The sequence below is a fragment of the Pelodiscus sinensis genome, chromosome 4 (assembly GCF_049634645.1).
Source record: "Pelodiscus sinensis isolate JC-2024 chromosome 4, ASM4963464v1, whole genome shotgun sequence".
NCBI classification, from domain to species: Eukaryota; Metazoa; Chordata; order Testudines; family Trionychidae; genus Pelodiscus; species Pelodiscus sinensis.
In genome coordinates this window covers 133,414,027-133,430,236 of record NC_134714.1, presented here as the reverse complement: position 1 = coordinate 133,430,236, position 16,210 = coordinate 133,414,027, and the positions used below count along the sequence as shown (strand labels likewise).

Below are 16,210 nucleotides of genomic sequence, written 5' to 3'. Positions count from 1 at the left end.
GTAGCAAGAGAAGCAAATATGGTAGCAGACCGGATTGGCTTACAGGGGAAATCCCTGGTGAACTTAAGAACAAAAAGGGAGCTTACAAAAAATGGAAACTTGGACAGAGACCAGGGAAGGGTATAAATGTCTAGGTCGAGAATGCCGGGGGGTTATCAGGAAGGCGAATGTGGAATTGGAATTGCAATTCACAAGGCAAGGGATGCAAAGGATCACAAGAAAGGTTTCTACAGGTGTAGGGAATAATTCTGGACACGCTGGGTGCAGATGAAAACAAGCAGAGGATTTATTGGTTCACACAGCTGGTGGAGTATCCATCAGGGGTTAACCTGGTGAGCACTGATTTAATCAAAACATACATTAGATTATATAGGCAACAGATGGGCAGAGTGGAAATCATTTGATAGGTCTCGCGGCGGACGCACGATAAGCACAAAAGCCAATAAACTAGAAAGGTTACACAGGATCTCCGCCCATTACCAATTAAGCATGTTATCAATAATACAGGTGGTTATTCCTAACAAGCTAAATTGAGCCAACTTAAACAGAAGATATGTTCTAGATGTGGGACTGGTTTTGTTCAATATCTTTCTTAATGACCTGGATGAGGGGATGGGTTGCAGCCTCAGTAAGTTTGCGGATGGCACTAAGCTAGGGGGAGAGGTAGATACGCTGGAGGGCAGAGATAGGGTCCAGAGTGACTTAGACAAATTGGAGGATTGGGCCACAAGAAATCTGATGAGGTTCAACAAGGACAAGTGTAGAGTCCTGCCCTTGGGACGGAAGAATCCCAAGCATTGGTACAGGCTGGGGACCAACCGGTTAAGTAGCAGTTCTGCAGAAAAGGACCTGGGGGTTACAGTGGAGGAGAAGCTGGATATGAGTCAATAGTGCGCCCTTGTAGCCAAGAAGGCTAATGGCATATTAGGTTGCATTAGGAGGAGCATTGCCAGCAGATCCAGAGAAGTGATTATTCCTCTTTATTCATCTCTGGGGAGGCCACATCTGGAGTATTATGTCCAGTTCTGGGCCCCCCACTACAAAAAGGATGTGGACGCATTGGAGAGAGTCCAGCGGAGAGCAACCAAAATAATGAGGGGGCTGGAGCGTATGACCTACGAGGAGAGGCTGAGGGAGTTGGGTCTGTTTAGTCTGCAGGAGCGAAGAGTGAGGGGGGATTTGAGAGCAGCCTTCAACTTCCTGAAGGGAGGTTCCAAAGAGGCTGGCGAGAGGCTGTTCTCAGTAGTGACAGATGGCAGAACAAGGAGCGATGGTCTCAAGTTGTGGTGGGAGAGGTCCAGGTTGGATATTAGGAAAAACTATTTCACTAGGAGGGTGGTGAAGCACTGGGATGGTTCCCTAGGGAAGTAGTGGAGTCTCCATCCCTAGAGGTGTTTAAGTCTCGGCTTGACAAAGCCCTGGCTGGGTTGATTTAGTTGGAATTGGTCCTGCCTACAGCAGGGGGCTGGACTTGATGACTCCTGAGGTCTCTTCCAGCTCGATGGTTCTTTGATTCTTTGATAGGAGCAGGAGGAGCCTGAAAAATTTCAGTCTGGGTGTGCTCCTGAAATTGAACTGCAGGTTGGAAGTTTCATGGATTCCTAGAGGCCCCTCCCCCTGTCGGTCTGTCTGTCTGCCGCACACTGAGGTTCCCGGTGCTCAGGGCTGGGGGTGCTGGCTCCTCTCCACTAGGTGTCAGCCTGCAGCAGGGGCTTCCGCTCAGAGTCCTCAGCCTCGTCCTGCTCCTCTGTCCCCTGCCTTGGGGCATTGGGGCCCCTCTGGTTCTTTCGAAACCGGGCCCACAGCCCGGCCCCCACAGCTCCCATCCCAAACGAGCTAAGACTTCCTACCCCAAATCCCACGGCCACTGATGCCTCCACTGCCTCGAAAGCCGCAGCCACACCCAGCCCGATGCTGGCCCCCCCAGACACAACCCCTCCCACTATTCCCACAACAGCCCCACCAGTGACCATGCCCAGCCTCATGGCCTCCTTCTCTCGGTAGCGCTGCTCGTAGGCCTGCAGGAACTGGGCCTCCTGCCCGGCCAGCTCCTCCTCCAGCTCCTGCAGGGCAGCCTGACTCTGGGGGGCCTGGCCCCGCAGCTCCCCCCGGCAGCGATCCCGCAGCTCCCGGCGCTTCTCCTCCAGGCGTCGCTGCATCTCCTCAGGCTCCACCTTCAGGCAGCTGCTCAGGCACTTGTGGGAATCGTCCTGCCAGGAGGGGAGATCGGCCAGTAGGGACGGATAGCAGAGTTATCTAGCCACAGGAGGGTGCTGCCTCCCACACCCGCAGCTCCAAATCCTGACCTGCAGCCCCTGCCAGCCCAGCCCTGCCCCCAGCCCTGCCAGTGCCCCTCACTCCCACCTCCCAGCCCCTGCCAGCCCTGCCCCCAGCCCTGCCCTGCCAGTGCCCCTCTCATCCACAGCCCTTCAGCGCTCACCTGTTCCTGCACAAATTGTTCATATTCCCTCCAGGAAGCTTCTATTTCCCTTCTGTTTTCCTTGGCCACCTGTGGAGAAGACGGACCAGGACGGGGGTGGGGATTGGATCATCTTTGTACTGCAGTGGAGGGGGGTGGCCTCTTATTTCCTGGGAACTACCAGGGAAGGGTCCAACCAGGAGCTGTTGTACTGCCACTCCTGGCCTTGCACCATCAGAGCTGGCAGGTGGAGCTGGCTGAGAATGAGCTGCAGCTGCAGGACTGGGATTTCTCATTGTTCTGACACCTTCCTCCCCCTGCCCGTGTAGCGCACATTCAGTGGGGACATGAGGAAAACTCCCCCACTTGCCCCTTCCACCCTCGCCCTGTGCTAGAAAACAAACACAACCTCTGAGAATCCAGTTTTTCCCCACTTGTTCCTATTTGAAATTCAGGGGTGGGTGAGCGTCAGCCCACCCACTTCTAAAAACCCCTTCCCCAGCTTTGTGGGAGGATTGACTGGACTGGGGTTCTACTGAGGACTTGGGAAACTAATAAAAAACACAGTTGGGGGTGTGAGTCAGAGGTTAGAAACTGGGAAGCCGGATGGGGACACCGAGCAGAGAACCCCAGACTATGCCCACTGCTCCTCAAAGCTGTTCAGGGAGTCAGTGGACACCTCCTGGAGGAACTCTGCCTGGATCCGTCACACTAGGAAGGAAAGGAAATAAGCCCCACAGTTTCACTGCACCCCCTTGTCCAGCATCCAGGTGCTGTACAGTACAAATCCAATAGTCTGGCATCTAGCTGTTCGGCACTTCCGATACTCTGGCATCAAAATGCCAAGCGCTCCTGACATGCTGATTAAAAAGCCTGCCGCTCAGCACACTTGCTGGATGTAACCAGACAGAGTATAAGGTTGGAGGAGGGGAGTGGGATCCTGTTACAGTATGGAGAAGTTTTGCTTCAAGGAAGGGGAAAGGGGAGGGGAGGAGGAGGAGGATCAGGTTACAGGAGGGAGGAGAAGGGAAGAGAAAAGGGGAGGGGAAAGGGAGGGAGATTGTGTCTTGGCCAGCTGTTAAGCCGTGCAGCTGTACCGGACCTCCCAATTCTCCGGGAAATCTGATAATCTGGCTCCACCTAGGTCCAAAAGGTGCCGGATTATCAGAAATCTACTGTATATGGCGGCTTTTGCCAGGGCCAGGAAGAAGCTGACGAGGAGGTCTCATGACTTGTGCAGCCATGGATGGGGTGTAAATAAATAAAAAGGCGAGGGGAAAAATGCAGCCAGAATAAGTGCTCATGGCTCCGTGAAGGAGCCACCAATGAATGTCCCTGATGGGCCATGAGATTAGGGTGGAATACACGCTGGCCTTTCAGCGCTCCCCACCCCCCTCAGGTCTTAGATAGTCCCGCCACTTGGTGTCGGGCAGGACACGAGGCTGAGGAAATGTATCATATGGAGCACGAGTGTGTACAGGTGTTCTCTTGCTGCGGTTTGGAGACAGACTGGCTGCAGATCTGGCAGCCGGCTGGGGGTCCAGGGGTGGGAATATTGGGGGGGGAGGGCCATGGAACAGGGTCCCAAGAAAAAAGGCAGGAGGGCTTGCATTGACGGCTTGCTGCCAGAAATAGAGAGGGCTGCGGAAAAGCCGCTTTCACCTCCTGGAGTAGGCGCAGGGGAGTTCGGGGGGGGGGGGAGGGAGAACCCCATGCACTGAGCGAGCACTTGAGGATCCACCCAGTCCCCCCTGTTGTAGTCCAGGAGGTCTCCAACCTTGCTGGTTTCTGCCAGGATCAGCTTCTGGCACCGAGAGAGACTCTGCCACCTGCACACACAAGGCTGGGTTGTGGAGCAGGGGCCCCGCGCGGAGGTCTGCTCCCTCGGTGGCCACAATGGACCTGGTCGCCGAGAACAGCTTCCAGGTCTGGAGGAGATCCTGGTAGAATTCCAGCAGCTCTGAGAGGTCTCGCGAAAGGCCCCTCAGGTTGATACAAACAAACTGCCGGTTGTGTCGGAGCCCTCGGAGGCAGCTGAGGAAGGCGTGTGACAAAAAGCTCCACGCCGGGCAACCTGCACTATAGAGGAGTCTCTGCAGGGCCTGGAGGTGGAAGGTCCGGACTTGGTTTCACATGTAAACCAGTCTCTGGGCCCCTTCTCCAGGAGAAGAGACAGAACCGCTGCAGAGATCCAGTGCAGCCCTGGCCAAAAGAACTCCAGAGCTGTCCTCTGGAACCTGGCCACTAGTGCCCTTCCCTGCAGGGAGAGACACTGGAGCAGTCCTGTCCATCTCTGCAGCCGCCCACCCACCCTGGCCTCCAAACCCTGGCAGTTCTCCAGTGGGGAGGGATGCATGGGGGAAAGAAAAACACCCAGTTAGAGCAGGAGACCCATGCTCTGCCTGACGGCCTGATGGTGGGACGGTACCTGCCCACCACCCATCTCTGACCACCAGTCTTGACACAGTTGACATGGGTGGAGGAGGCCGCCAAATAGACGGCTTGGTAGGCCTCCGCCTGTGCCAGGTCGCACGGATCCTAGATTATGAGGAGCATGTCATCGGCAAGACCAGCCACAGCTTCAGCTCCCAAAGCACCAACCCTATAAACCTCCGATGGAGGAGAGACAGGAAGGCCTCGATCACCGGAGTGTGCAGCTGGCCCGACAGCAGACACCCCTGACGTACTCCCCACTCAATAAATCAACTGGGGTGGGATTTGAACCCATGGTCTTTGAATGACTAGCATGGCTCACACTAAGCACCAGAGCACCACATGTTAGCAATGAAACCGAGTGAACCTTGTGGTGGGCAGGAGGCTCGGACCAGGGCCAACCATACCCCAGGCAGACCACACAGCTGTGTAGGGCATCTGAAAATTTGTGGCACCGCTGGGTCTTAATATCCCCCCCCCCGCTTCCTCCCCCTGCTCCGTGGCTCTGCTCCCTCCCACGAGGGGCCCGTTCACTTACAAGGGAAAGGCCAGACAGACCCAGGTGCAGACTGTCCTGGGACAGAGCCAGGCACGTGGGAACTGAGCTATGAACAGGCGTTTCCCAGCCCACAGTAGCCCAGTGCTCAGTCGGGGACAGACCCGGACCCAGGTGGGCTGGGATGGTTCCTTCCTGCCACGTGTCCACCTGCTGCCGGGGCTCCTGGGCTGACCCCCCCCCGCCCCACCCTCCCCATCACCCGGCTGTCCTGGGGCGCTGCCGCCCTCGGAATTTCAGCCGCCGTCCGTCCTCACGGGGCTCCCGCCCACCTGCCCAGCCCCGGGGGGGGGGGAGGCCCCGGCCCAACGCCACTGGCCACAGCCGCAGTGACACCTGCCTCCCTGCCTGTGCCCATCCCCCCCCTAGGACCCTCCCGCCCCAATGCACAGCCCAGCCCAGCCCCACGGCCTGATTTACCTGGAAACGCTGCTCGTAGGCCTGCAGGAACCGGGCCCCCTGCCCGGCCAGCTCCTCCTCCAGCTCCTGCAGGGCAGCCTGTCTCTGGGGGGCCTGGCCCCACAGCTCCTCCCGGCAGCGGCCCTGCAGCTCCTGGCGCTTCTCCTCCAGGTGCCGCCGCATCTTCCCAGGCTCCATGCTCAGGATACTGCGCGTGCTCTGGTGGCCACGGTCCTGCCAGGAGGGGAGATTGGCCACTGGGGTGAGCAGTAGCGTTACGCAGCCACAGGGGGCGCTGCCTCCCACTCCTGCAGCCCCCTGAATTTAGCCCCAGAATCCTTGCCAGCTCAGTCCTGCCCCATCCCTGCCAGTGCCCCTCACTCCCTCCCCACAGCCCCTCCGCACTCACCAGCTCCTGCACAAATTGCTGATATTCCCTCTTGGCTGTTTCTACGGCTTTGCTGTTTTTCTCCTCTCTCATCTGGGCCATTGACTCAGCCATCTGTGGGGGAAGCAGGGAGGGGGCAGGAACAGGTCCATGTGAGAATGGGGAGCCCCCCACTCACCACCTCCCCCCATTGCTCCAGGACCCCGCTCGCTGCTGTCACCTCCCCAACCCACCATGCTCCCGCAGAGGCAGGGCCAGACCCTTATTATGACCCCTAGTCCTGGCCCTATGACCACTAGGTCTATAGAGGGGGCTGGTTCTCTATTAAGGCTCCTTGGGGCTGGTTTATCTCTTGGGCCTGTGGACACAGATCAGGACATGGCGGGGGGAGGAGAGGGGTGCCCCCTGCAGGCCTAGTTCAGTTCTCCCATAGTGAGAGGACTTGAGGTCGGGGTCAATAGGAAAACCCAGGCTGGGCAGAGTGACACGGGTCGAGGGGGGCTAAGGGGACAACCTGGTACCTTCCCAGGGGAGGAGAAGTCGTAGTCTTGGGTCTTCAAGTACCGGGAGACGGCCTGTGAGGAACAGAACATGGTGCCCCGGGATCAGGGACAGCTCAGCCTCCCATTGCCCCTCCCGCCAAGCATGCCTCCTCCGGATTAGACCCCCCATTTCCTGGCTGCTCCCTTCAGCCCTCTGCCAGCCGCCCGCCCCCCCTTGGGCAGACCCCGCTCTCCCACCTTGATCCTGGCAGCCAGCTGGGCCCCGCTCAGCGCCTTCCCGGCTCGGTCCGTCCGCACGCGGGTCCCTGCGGCGCGCGCCAGGCTGCTGACGTAGTCGCACAGGTGCTGCCGGAAGTCTGGCTCCATGTCTGCAGGGGGAAGGACCCAGGTGTCCGGGGCAGGGCACAAGCGAATGGGGAATGGGGTGGGGGGCTGGTTTGGGCCCCAGGAAATGAGGCCCCATCTCTGGGCAGTGGCCGCTTTGCACCTTCCCCCACTGCCTGACGGAAGGGGGGTCAGCGCGGGGCAGCTGGGAGGGTTCAGACATCTAGTGCAAGAGGAGCTTTGACGATCTAAAAAGAGGGGCTCAGCAGCAGCCCCCACATGTCCCCCTCCCCTGCCCCCACAGATGGTTTCACCCATTGGGCATTTCTGTGCAATGGGCTGTACAGCCAGTTCTAAGCCAATGGGGTGAGCTCAGGAGGGGAGATGGGGCTGGGAGCAGTCTGGGGAGGGAGAGGGCAGAAGATGGGCTCTCACCACTCAGCATCCCTGCCCTGCTCCTGGTGAACCTGGTGCCAGGGTGGGGCAGTAGGTAGCACTGGGTGCCACTGGCCTGCAGGGCTTCCAATGCCAGGGGCTGCTCAGCAGGGGCCACCAGGTCCTATGGGAGCCAAAGGGACATTTGCACATGTCAGAAGGAATTCCCTCCTGCCCCCACATGGGACAGTTCAGCTCTTCCCCAATGTCCCATCAGTTGCTGTCAGGAACACACGGGGAGCCTGACCTGGAGCCTTACCCGGGCGATTTTTCCAAGATACTCCTGCCCCCCCGCCGTGCCGTAGGCCTCCGAGAGCTGCCAGTCCCGCACCAACAGGTCCAAGTGCTGCAGGACAGAGCATGGGGAGGGTCACGCTGGGGCACAGGGAGGGGGCAGACCTGGAGGCTGCCTCCAGCCCAACGTCTGGGGCAGGGGCTCAGTGGTGCGCTGGGAACAGAGACAATGAATGATAAGAAGGGGTCAGGCTGGCGGGATGGGGCCTAGAACCAGCAATCCCAGGTCTGTGTTCACTGTCCAGCTGGGCCTGGTAAAAGGCACCTACCTGCAGAGCCTCCTCCTATGCCTGAATTCCCAGAGGGCTGGCTCATGGACCAGTCTGGCGCACGGAGATCACGGGAGCCGTCAGAACCGCCAGCCCCTTTCCCGTGTAGCCCTGGTTTGAGTAGTGCCCAGGCTGGACATTAGGGAATAAATTACCTGGGGGGTTGCTCTGGAGATATTTAAGAGAAGGTTGGGCACATCCCTGTCAGGAATGGTCTAGATGGTGCTGGGTCCTGCCGTGAGGTCCCTCCCTGTTGCAGTGTCCCATGGCTCTGTGAAGTGGGTCTCTTGTGGGGACTGGCCCAGGCTGAGGTTGGTGGTGGGTGGACCCTGATGAAGTCCCAGTGGATTCTACAAGGGCCTCCTTCCCATGGGTCCGGAGGATGAAGATGATGGAGATGATGAAGTGGCGTCCATGTAGCACAAGCAGAGGGGGCACGTGAGGGCGAGAGCTGAGGAACCTTATTGTAGGTTGGCCACTAGTGTCTGCCCACCCCCTGCTTCCGGCGGGTAAATCGCTCCCAGCCCCATTGTGTGAGCGCTGGAGCCAGCCATCTTGCAGGGCAGCACCAGCCAACTCCCAGGCTCAGCCATGCCCCAGAAGTGTGTGTGTGGCACTGCCCGGCCCCCTGGACAACACCCGCCCATGGACAGTCCAATGTGTGAGCCACAGAAAGGGCCACGAGCAAATCCTGCTCTCTCCAAATGCCGACAACCTCTATGATCTAGCAAAGGAGGGATGTCCCTGGACCACAGAGCCCTGGGTCTGCAGACCAGTGGCAGGGGGCTGTTGGCTCTGCAGGACTGGGACTGGAGCCAGTGGCCAAGGAGCCAGGGCTGGCATCCAGGGCCAGTGGCGGCAGAGCCAGCATTACAAGCCTGGTTGGAACCGGGGTCAGCGGCAGCCTGGCCAGGGATGGAAGTCCAGGAAAAATTTCCTACCTGCCAGGGTGGTGAAACACTGGAATAAATTGCCTGGGGAGATTGTGGAATTTCCATACCCGGAGGTATCTGAGAGCAGGTTGGACAGACACCTGTCAGGGATGATCTAGACAGTGCTTGGTCCTGCCGTGAGGGCAGGGGACTGGACACAATGACTCTCGAGGTCCCTTCCAGTTCTAGGGTTCTATGAGTCTCTGATCCTATGAGTGTGCGAGGCCAGGGAGGTCTAAACTGCACATGAATCCAAACACACTGGTGCAGATGAAAAAGGAAACTAATGTATTAGCTGCTGGAGAGAGATTTTAAGCAATTACAAATAATGAGGCATAAAAGCCAATATTGGCCGCAAGAAAATACAAGTAAAATACACCTAATGCCCACTCATCAAGCAAAGAGAATTCAAGCAAAGTGTCCTTCACCACATCTTCCACCCGTCTGACTGGCCAAATTTCCCTCCCCCATCCAGTGCTGATTCCTCTGTTTTTCAGGTGTTGTCCATGTTGTGGACAAACAGAAAAGGAGAGGGTGGATTTGGGGTGTCTGCTTTCCCTTCTCACAGTGTTCCCTCTTCTTTGAGAGTCAGCACAAAATTACATTCAGAAGAGAGAAAGTCTGTGTGGAGGGGAACCTCAAAATGTTTCTTAATCAAGATGTAGTTTTTCCCTCCAACACTCTTTCCTGCCAAAGAACAGCCATTTAGGAAGACAAGGGTCATTTGATTGTGATGCTGTTTGGCCAAGGCATCATTTTGCCTTTTGTCTCCAAGGAACTGGTGTGTGGCTGTTTCCCAGACTTTAAACATGGTTTAGTAATATCATAGTGTGAAATCTTCTAACTTTACAGACAGTGCTGCCACACATATTTTAATGGAACAATAACGATCAGCAAATTATGAGTTTTCAAATGACACCTCACAAGGCAGACTGTGTACTAGATTTATCACAGTCTTTTAAAATAGGTGAACAGAGTGAGGCTGATGGACGTGGCATGATGGGAAATAAGGACTTACCTGAATTGAGGGCAGATTGCAGGTCCCTCCAACCTCTTTCGCAACACGGAGAAATATCTGAGAGGCAGAAAGAAAGAAGGAGAGGGGGAGAGAGAAGGAATTTTTCTTCTATTTTGAACAAAACCTCACCCCACAAATGACTACAGGTACCCAATCAAGATTAGTTATGATAAACAAACCACTAAAATAAAATAAAACCTGATGAACATGAAGTGAAAACTGATCAATGAAGAGATTAACTGGATTAAAACATAGTTTCAAACACCAATAACCCAACACCAGTAATAAACTATGAAATCAATAACTGAACTCAGAAAACACAATAGTTGATTGTAGAAAAGCAGTCACTGAAAGTGCAGAAAGCTAATGATTGAACTGATCAAGACAATAATCACAGTCAGAAAACTAGTAACTTAACCCAGAAAGTCTCAGGGGGTGGCTGTGTCAGTCGGTAACTTTCAAACCAACACATAGTTCTGTGACACCTTAGGGTGTGTCTGCAATACAAGGGGATTTGAAAATAATCCCCTTTGGATTAATGACTCCAGAAATAACTATTTGGAAAAAGCCTGGCCACCCTGCAGAGATACCTCAAAACGAGTTCAAGGCAGCTCCCCTAATGTGGATGTGCTACATCAGTTTAGAGCCCCAGGAGGTGCTGGGCAGTAATTATTTTGACTGGCCTGGGGAGGCACCCTGGACCGCTCACATGCCAGCTAGTTCAAAGTGGCTATTTTCGATATTCGTGTTATTCCTTGTGAAATGGGGGTTTATTATTCTGGAATAAGAAGCCTGTTACTTCACACTCACTGGTTTGCTGGGCGGATGTTCCCTTTAAATCGCTGTTCGGAAAGATCCCTTCCTCCTGGAGCAATGAGGTTTGCAGGGTGAGGGAGCAGCGAGCCCGTTACAGATCTAAATAGCGGGTGCGCTCAAAGGACACAGACGAGCTATTTCGGGTACCTCCAGGAATGGTGCTGCCGTGTGGGCGTGGCCTTAGGGGGCATCTGCACTGCACCGTTATTTCCAGGGAACTGGCGTTATTTCGAAATCACCAAGCGAGTGTCCCCCCCAGCAATCCCAGTGTTTTGAAATCACATCGAACTAACGGGCGGCTTGTTCCCACGTCTGGAACCCTCCCTCCGCGAGGAATCGCGCCTCTTCCCAATAGCCACTTCGAAATAGCGGGAGTGTGGATGCTCCAGGGCTGCTACTTCGAACTAGCCCCTCCCCCGGCCATTCTAAGCAACTTCTCCCAGCGCCTCCTGGGGCTCTAAATCGAGGTGGCGCGTCCACATTAGGGGAGCTTCCTGCAGCGTGGACACTATTTCACAATAAGCCATTTGGAATGGATCTGCCATTAGCTTTGGTGGGCACAGCTCATGTCGGAACATGAATTTGAGAGGAGGAGAAAAAAGGGGGACAAAACAGTCCCTGTCACTATGACGACTATACAACCACTCACTGAGAGGCGCATTGTTTAGTTTCCTTTCCCTTCCCAAATGGTCTGGGAATTTCCTCCCCTATATCAGTCCACACACCGCCCGGACTCCTGGATCCCCCAGCAGGGGCCTGGCTGGTAGGTGAGTCTCTGGTGAGCTGCATATCCCCTGCCCCACCCACCTCCAGGTAATCGGCCTCCGTCTGCTTAAACGTGTTGGAAACGTTAAAGATCTAGAAAATAATGAGAAGGAAAGATGAGTCCCCACTTGCAACCCCCCCTCCAGTACACACAGTACAGTGTACCCCGCCACACTCCTCCAACTCCCCAGCACTCCGTGCCAAGCCCCGCCCTGCTCCCTGCAGCACAACGCCCCCTGCTGGGCCCCTGCCCCGCTCCCTGCAGCACAGCGCCCCCTGCTGGGCCCCTGCCCCGCTCCCTGCAGCACAGCACCCCCTGCTGGGCCCCTGCCCCGCTCCCTGCAGCACAGCGCCCCCTGCTGGGCCTCTGCCCCGCTCCCTGCAGCACAGCGCCCCCTGCTGGGCCCATGCCCCGCTCCCTGCAGCACAGCGCCCCCTGCTGGGCCCCCGCCCCGCCCCCTGCACCACAGCACCCCCTGCTGGGCCCCCGCCCCCTGCAGCACAGCACCCCCTGCTGGGCCCCTGCCCCGCTCCCTGCAGCACAGCGCCCCCTGCTGGGCCCCCGCCCCGCCCCCTGCAGCACAGCGCCCCCTGCTGGGCCCCCGCCCCGCCCCCTGCAGCACAGCGCCCCCTGCTGGGCCCCCACCCCGCTCCCTGCAGCACAGCGCCCCCTGCTGGGCCCCCGCCCCGCCCCCTGCAGCACAGCGCCCCCTGCTGGGCCCCCACCCCGCTTCCTGCAGCACAGCGCCCCCTGCTGGGCCCCCACCCTGCTCCCTGCAGCACAGCGCCCCCTGCTGGGCCCCCGCCCCGCCCCCTGCAGCACAGCGCCCCCTGCTGGGCCCCCACCCCGCTCCCTGCAGCACAGCGCCCCCTGCTGGGCCCCCACCCCGCTTCCTGCAGCACAGCGCCCCCTGCTGGGCCCCCACCCTGCTCCCTGCTGCACAGCGCCCCCTGCTGGGCCCCCCCCCCGCTCCCTGCAGCACAGCACCCCCTGCTGGGACCCCATCCCGCTCCCTGCAGCACAGCGCCCCCTGCTGGGCCCCCACCCTGCTCCCTGCAGCACAGCGCCCCCTGCTGGGCCCCCACCCTGCTCGCTGCAGCACAGCGCCCCCTGCTGGGCCCCCACCCTGCTCCCTGCACCACAGCGCCCCCTGCTGAGCCCTCACCCTGCTCCCTGCAGCACAGCACCCCCTGCTGGGCCCCCACCCCGCTCCCTGCATCACAGCGCCCCCTGTTGGGCCCCCATCTACTCCCTGCAGCACAGCGCCCCCTGCTGTGCCCCCACCCTGCTCCCTGCAGTACAGCGCTGCCTCCTGGGCCCCCACCCTGCTCCCTGCAGCACAGCACCCCCTGCTGGACCCTGCTCCGCTCCCTGCAGCACAGCGCCCCCTGCTGGGCCCCCGCCCCGCTCCCTGCAGCATAGCGCCCCCTGCTGGGCCCCGCCCCGCTCCCTGCAGCACAGCGCCCCCTGCTGGGCCCCCGCCCTGCTCCCTGCAGCACAGCGCCCCCTGCTGGGCCCCCACCCTGCTCCCTGCAGCACAGCGCCCCCTGCTGGGCCCCTTCCCTTCTCTCTGCAGCTCACCCAGTAGGAGCTGAGCAAGATGCTGAACACAGAGAGCTTGATGCTGGTCTCCATGTGGCGCTGCAGGTCCAGGGAGCCCTCGGTGTCCACCAGAAACACGGCCACCTGCAGGGACAGACACACGGACACATCCAGCTCCCACAGCCGCCCTGTGCTCACACCACCCTCGTGTCGCCAGCCCTGGCACCTCCCCTGACTGGCTCCTTGGGGCCTGGCCTGGTTGCTTCTGTTGGAGACAGGGCTTGGGGCAGAAGCAGACTGTGATCATCTCCCACCCCCTACCCTTTCCAGTGCGTGTGGGGAGCCCCAGGGCTGGTAACCTGCCCTCCCCAGATTCATTCATTCCCCTCCCTCAGTACTCCAGTGCCCTCCATGATCCTGCCCCCCCCACTTCCCCTCATTGTCCTTCCCTACATCCCCATCCACCCGCCTGCCCCACTCACCTTCCTCCCCTGCTCCTGGACCCACAGGGGCTGGCCCCACATCCACACCCCTCTGGTCACAGTGTCAGTCCCGGTGCAGCTCTCAAATCCCCCCAGCGCCTCGTCCTCTGGCTCCATCCACGCCGTGTCCCCGGCCTCCTGTGGGGGAACCAGAGAGAGGTCACTTGGGGGCTGGGGCTGGGTCTGGAGTGTTCGGGGGGCGGGGCCTGCCTAGGTCATCAACTTTCTAATGCCTGAAAACCCAGCCCCGAACCCTAGCCCCGCCCCCTGCCCCGCCCCTCCATGAGGCTCCACCCCCTGTTCTCTCCCCCCCCCCCCCCGTTATGTCATTCTCTGTCCAACCCCTGCTCAGCCCCTCCCCCCCTTCCAGGGCTCATTCGCTGCTGATGCAGAGCCTGCCCGGTCGGGGCACAGAAGGGCGGGGGGTGTTCGGGGCACAGCAGGATCCACCAAAAATGCTGCTGCCCCACCTGCCCCCCAGTGGCAGAGGCCGGTTCCTGCAGCCACCTGGACTTTTAACAATCAGTTGGTTGTGCTGACGGGACACTGCCAGGTTTCCGTGGTGACCAAAACTGGGAGGCCTGGACACCCTGGGCCTGGGGTAAACGGGGTGGGACCCAGGCTGAAAAGGTAGCTGAGGGTATTCCCTGTCTTGGCATGGCGGGTTCTGTGGTGCAGGGGGTGGGGCTCTGGCTTGAGAGGGCGGGGTCTGTGGAACAAGGGGCGGGGCCATAGCTGGGTGTCCCATCCCCCACTCACTGGGCTGCGGAGCCGGCGCAGGAGGCAGTTCAGCAGGAAGGATTTGCCCCGGCGCTGCTCCCCGATGACGGACACCAGGCAGACGGGGGCGTCCCCCACCCCACCCTGCTCCAGGCAGCGGCTCAGGGCTTCCTCGTCCAGGGTCAGGCCCCCTTCCTCATCCAGACGCACCAGCTGCACCGGCCCCTGCTGCAGGGAGAGAGCAGGGTCAGAGCTGGGACCCCACCGCAGAGCCAGCCAGGCCCCTGCCCCCCACATCAGAGCCAGCACCCCCTAGAGATGAAGGGCCCTGTGTCCCATTTCCCACCCCTGCATCCAGTCCATCCCTGCCCGGGGGCCAGCAGGAGCCCGGCCCCTTTCCCCCTCTGGCCTGTCTGGTCTGACCGGCTCTATCGCGTCCTGCGGGGGCTCCGTGATTTTCTCCACCAGGGCTCTCAGCCTCGTGTCTGGGATCATCCTGTCCCTGGCGCAGGGCCGGCGGCACTCGGGGCAGCACGGTGCCTGGGCTGAGACCCCGCGCCAGTGAGTGGCGAGGCAGCCCCGGCAGAAGTTGTGGCCGCACTCGATGGAGACGGGGTCCTCCAAGACGTCCAGGCAGATGGAGCAGGTGACGTCCTCCCGGAGTCGCTCCATCCCTCCCGCCCACGGAGTGGGGAGAACCGACCGACTGAGGAGCGGAAGGGCTCGGCTGGAGGGTGGCTGATCCCAGCCCAGCTGGGCCCCTTCCTGACAGCAGGAGGCTGGGTGAAAGGAAGGAGGAGATGTGGGAACATTTCAGAGAACAAGCTCTGTGACTCAGTTTACCTTCCTACAGCAAGAAACCGGGTTCCCAGAAGCCATAGAGCAGGTTGGCAGATTCCCAGGCTTGGAGGAACCAATGCGGAGTGGCCAGAGAACAGCCCCCAGGAAATTCCTGTGAGACCAAGAGTAGGTCTCATTGAAACAGCCCCCTTGATGGAGCATCCAGTTCCCACGTCCAGCCGTGGGGTCACCTGAGAACTTCTCTGCTCGCCTGAGGAGCCCGGGAGGAAATATTTGTTCCCTGGGGGGCTACATGTAGACTGGGCTGGAGTCAGTGGTGGGGCTCCGCATTGGTTGCTCAGTCACTGGCACCCCCGGACTCCTCACTCTGGGCCATGTTTTCTATGGCTCCTTCCCTGCCCCCTCTCTGACTGATCCCCCCTCCCAGAACCGAGGGCTCCAGAACTGGACCCAGGATTGCAGCTGTGGTCACACCAAGGCCAGATCCCGAGGTTCAACGACCTCCCTGCTCCGACTCGCGATTCCACTTTGTGTGTTCTCTTCCCTCTTGGCCAGACAGTCCTCTGGGGGCTTCGTCCAGCTGATTATCCATCCCCCTCTGTGTTCTGTTAGTGTCCCAGTGCCTGTGAGCCTGCACCTGGAGCCCTGCACCTGTAAGCCTGGCCAACACTGTCGGTATCACGGAGCCGGTTGTTGGCTGGGCCCAGCCTGCCCTAGCACTGGGGCTGTTGGGGAAGCTGGTGAAGGCGCCATGTGCCAGATCATCTCTGGCTGCCTCTCGTCTGGCCGGTGCACAAACCTCTGAGGGGTCCGATCTGGGTCGGAGTCGCTGCCGAGGGCGGCTGGGCAAGACGGGGCTGCTGGAACCTGGGCCGGGGAAACCACTCCCCCAGCCTTAAGAAAGGACACGCCCAGGGCACAGCAAGGAAATCGCTTCTGTCCATCATACAGTGAGCTGGGTGCTGATTGGCCCGGCTCTCAGTGGTCTCACTGGTGGGAGTAGGAATAAGATCCTCCGGAAAAGGGCGCTTTTTCCGGAGGATCGGGGCCAGTGTAGACGCTCTTTTCCGGCTTTTTTAAAAGCCGGAAAAAAGCGGCGGACATTTTAATTTA

The 16,210-nt window shown here is 59.2% G+C and overlaps 2 protein-coding genes across 2 annotated transcripts in view; both read right to left on the bottom strand.

The window, feature by feature from the left end:
- Positions 1-1,688: 1,688 nt before the first annotated feature.
- The window catches only part of LOC112544696 (uncharacterized), a 53,956-nt gene continuing 39,434 nt past the window's right edge, over positions 1,689-16,210 (bottom strand). Inside the window, exons 19-21 of the mRNA XM_075928845.1 lie at positions 5,829-6,041; positions 2,441-2,509; positions 1,689-2,210 (exon numbers count right to left, since the gene is read on the bottom strand). Coding sequence (XP_075784960.1) covers positions 1,689-2,210; positions 2,441-2,509; positions 5,829-6,041 — 804 coding nt within the window. The remainder of the gene's footprint in view (positions 2,211-2,440; positions 2,510-5,828; positions 6,042-16,210) is intronic.
- LOC142829035 (RING finger protein 112-like) lies at positions 7,681-15,108 on the bottom strand. Its single transcript, XM_075926104.1, is given in 6 exon segments — positions 7,681-7,803; positions 9,971-10,027; positions 11,594-11,644; positions 13,134-13,238; positions 13,577-13,714; positions 14,336-15,108. Coding segments are annotated over 6 exon segments (1,107 nt in total). The 5' UTR covers positions 14,969-15,108.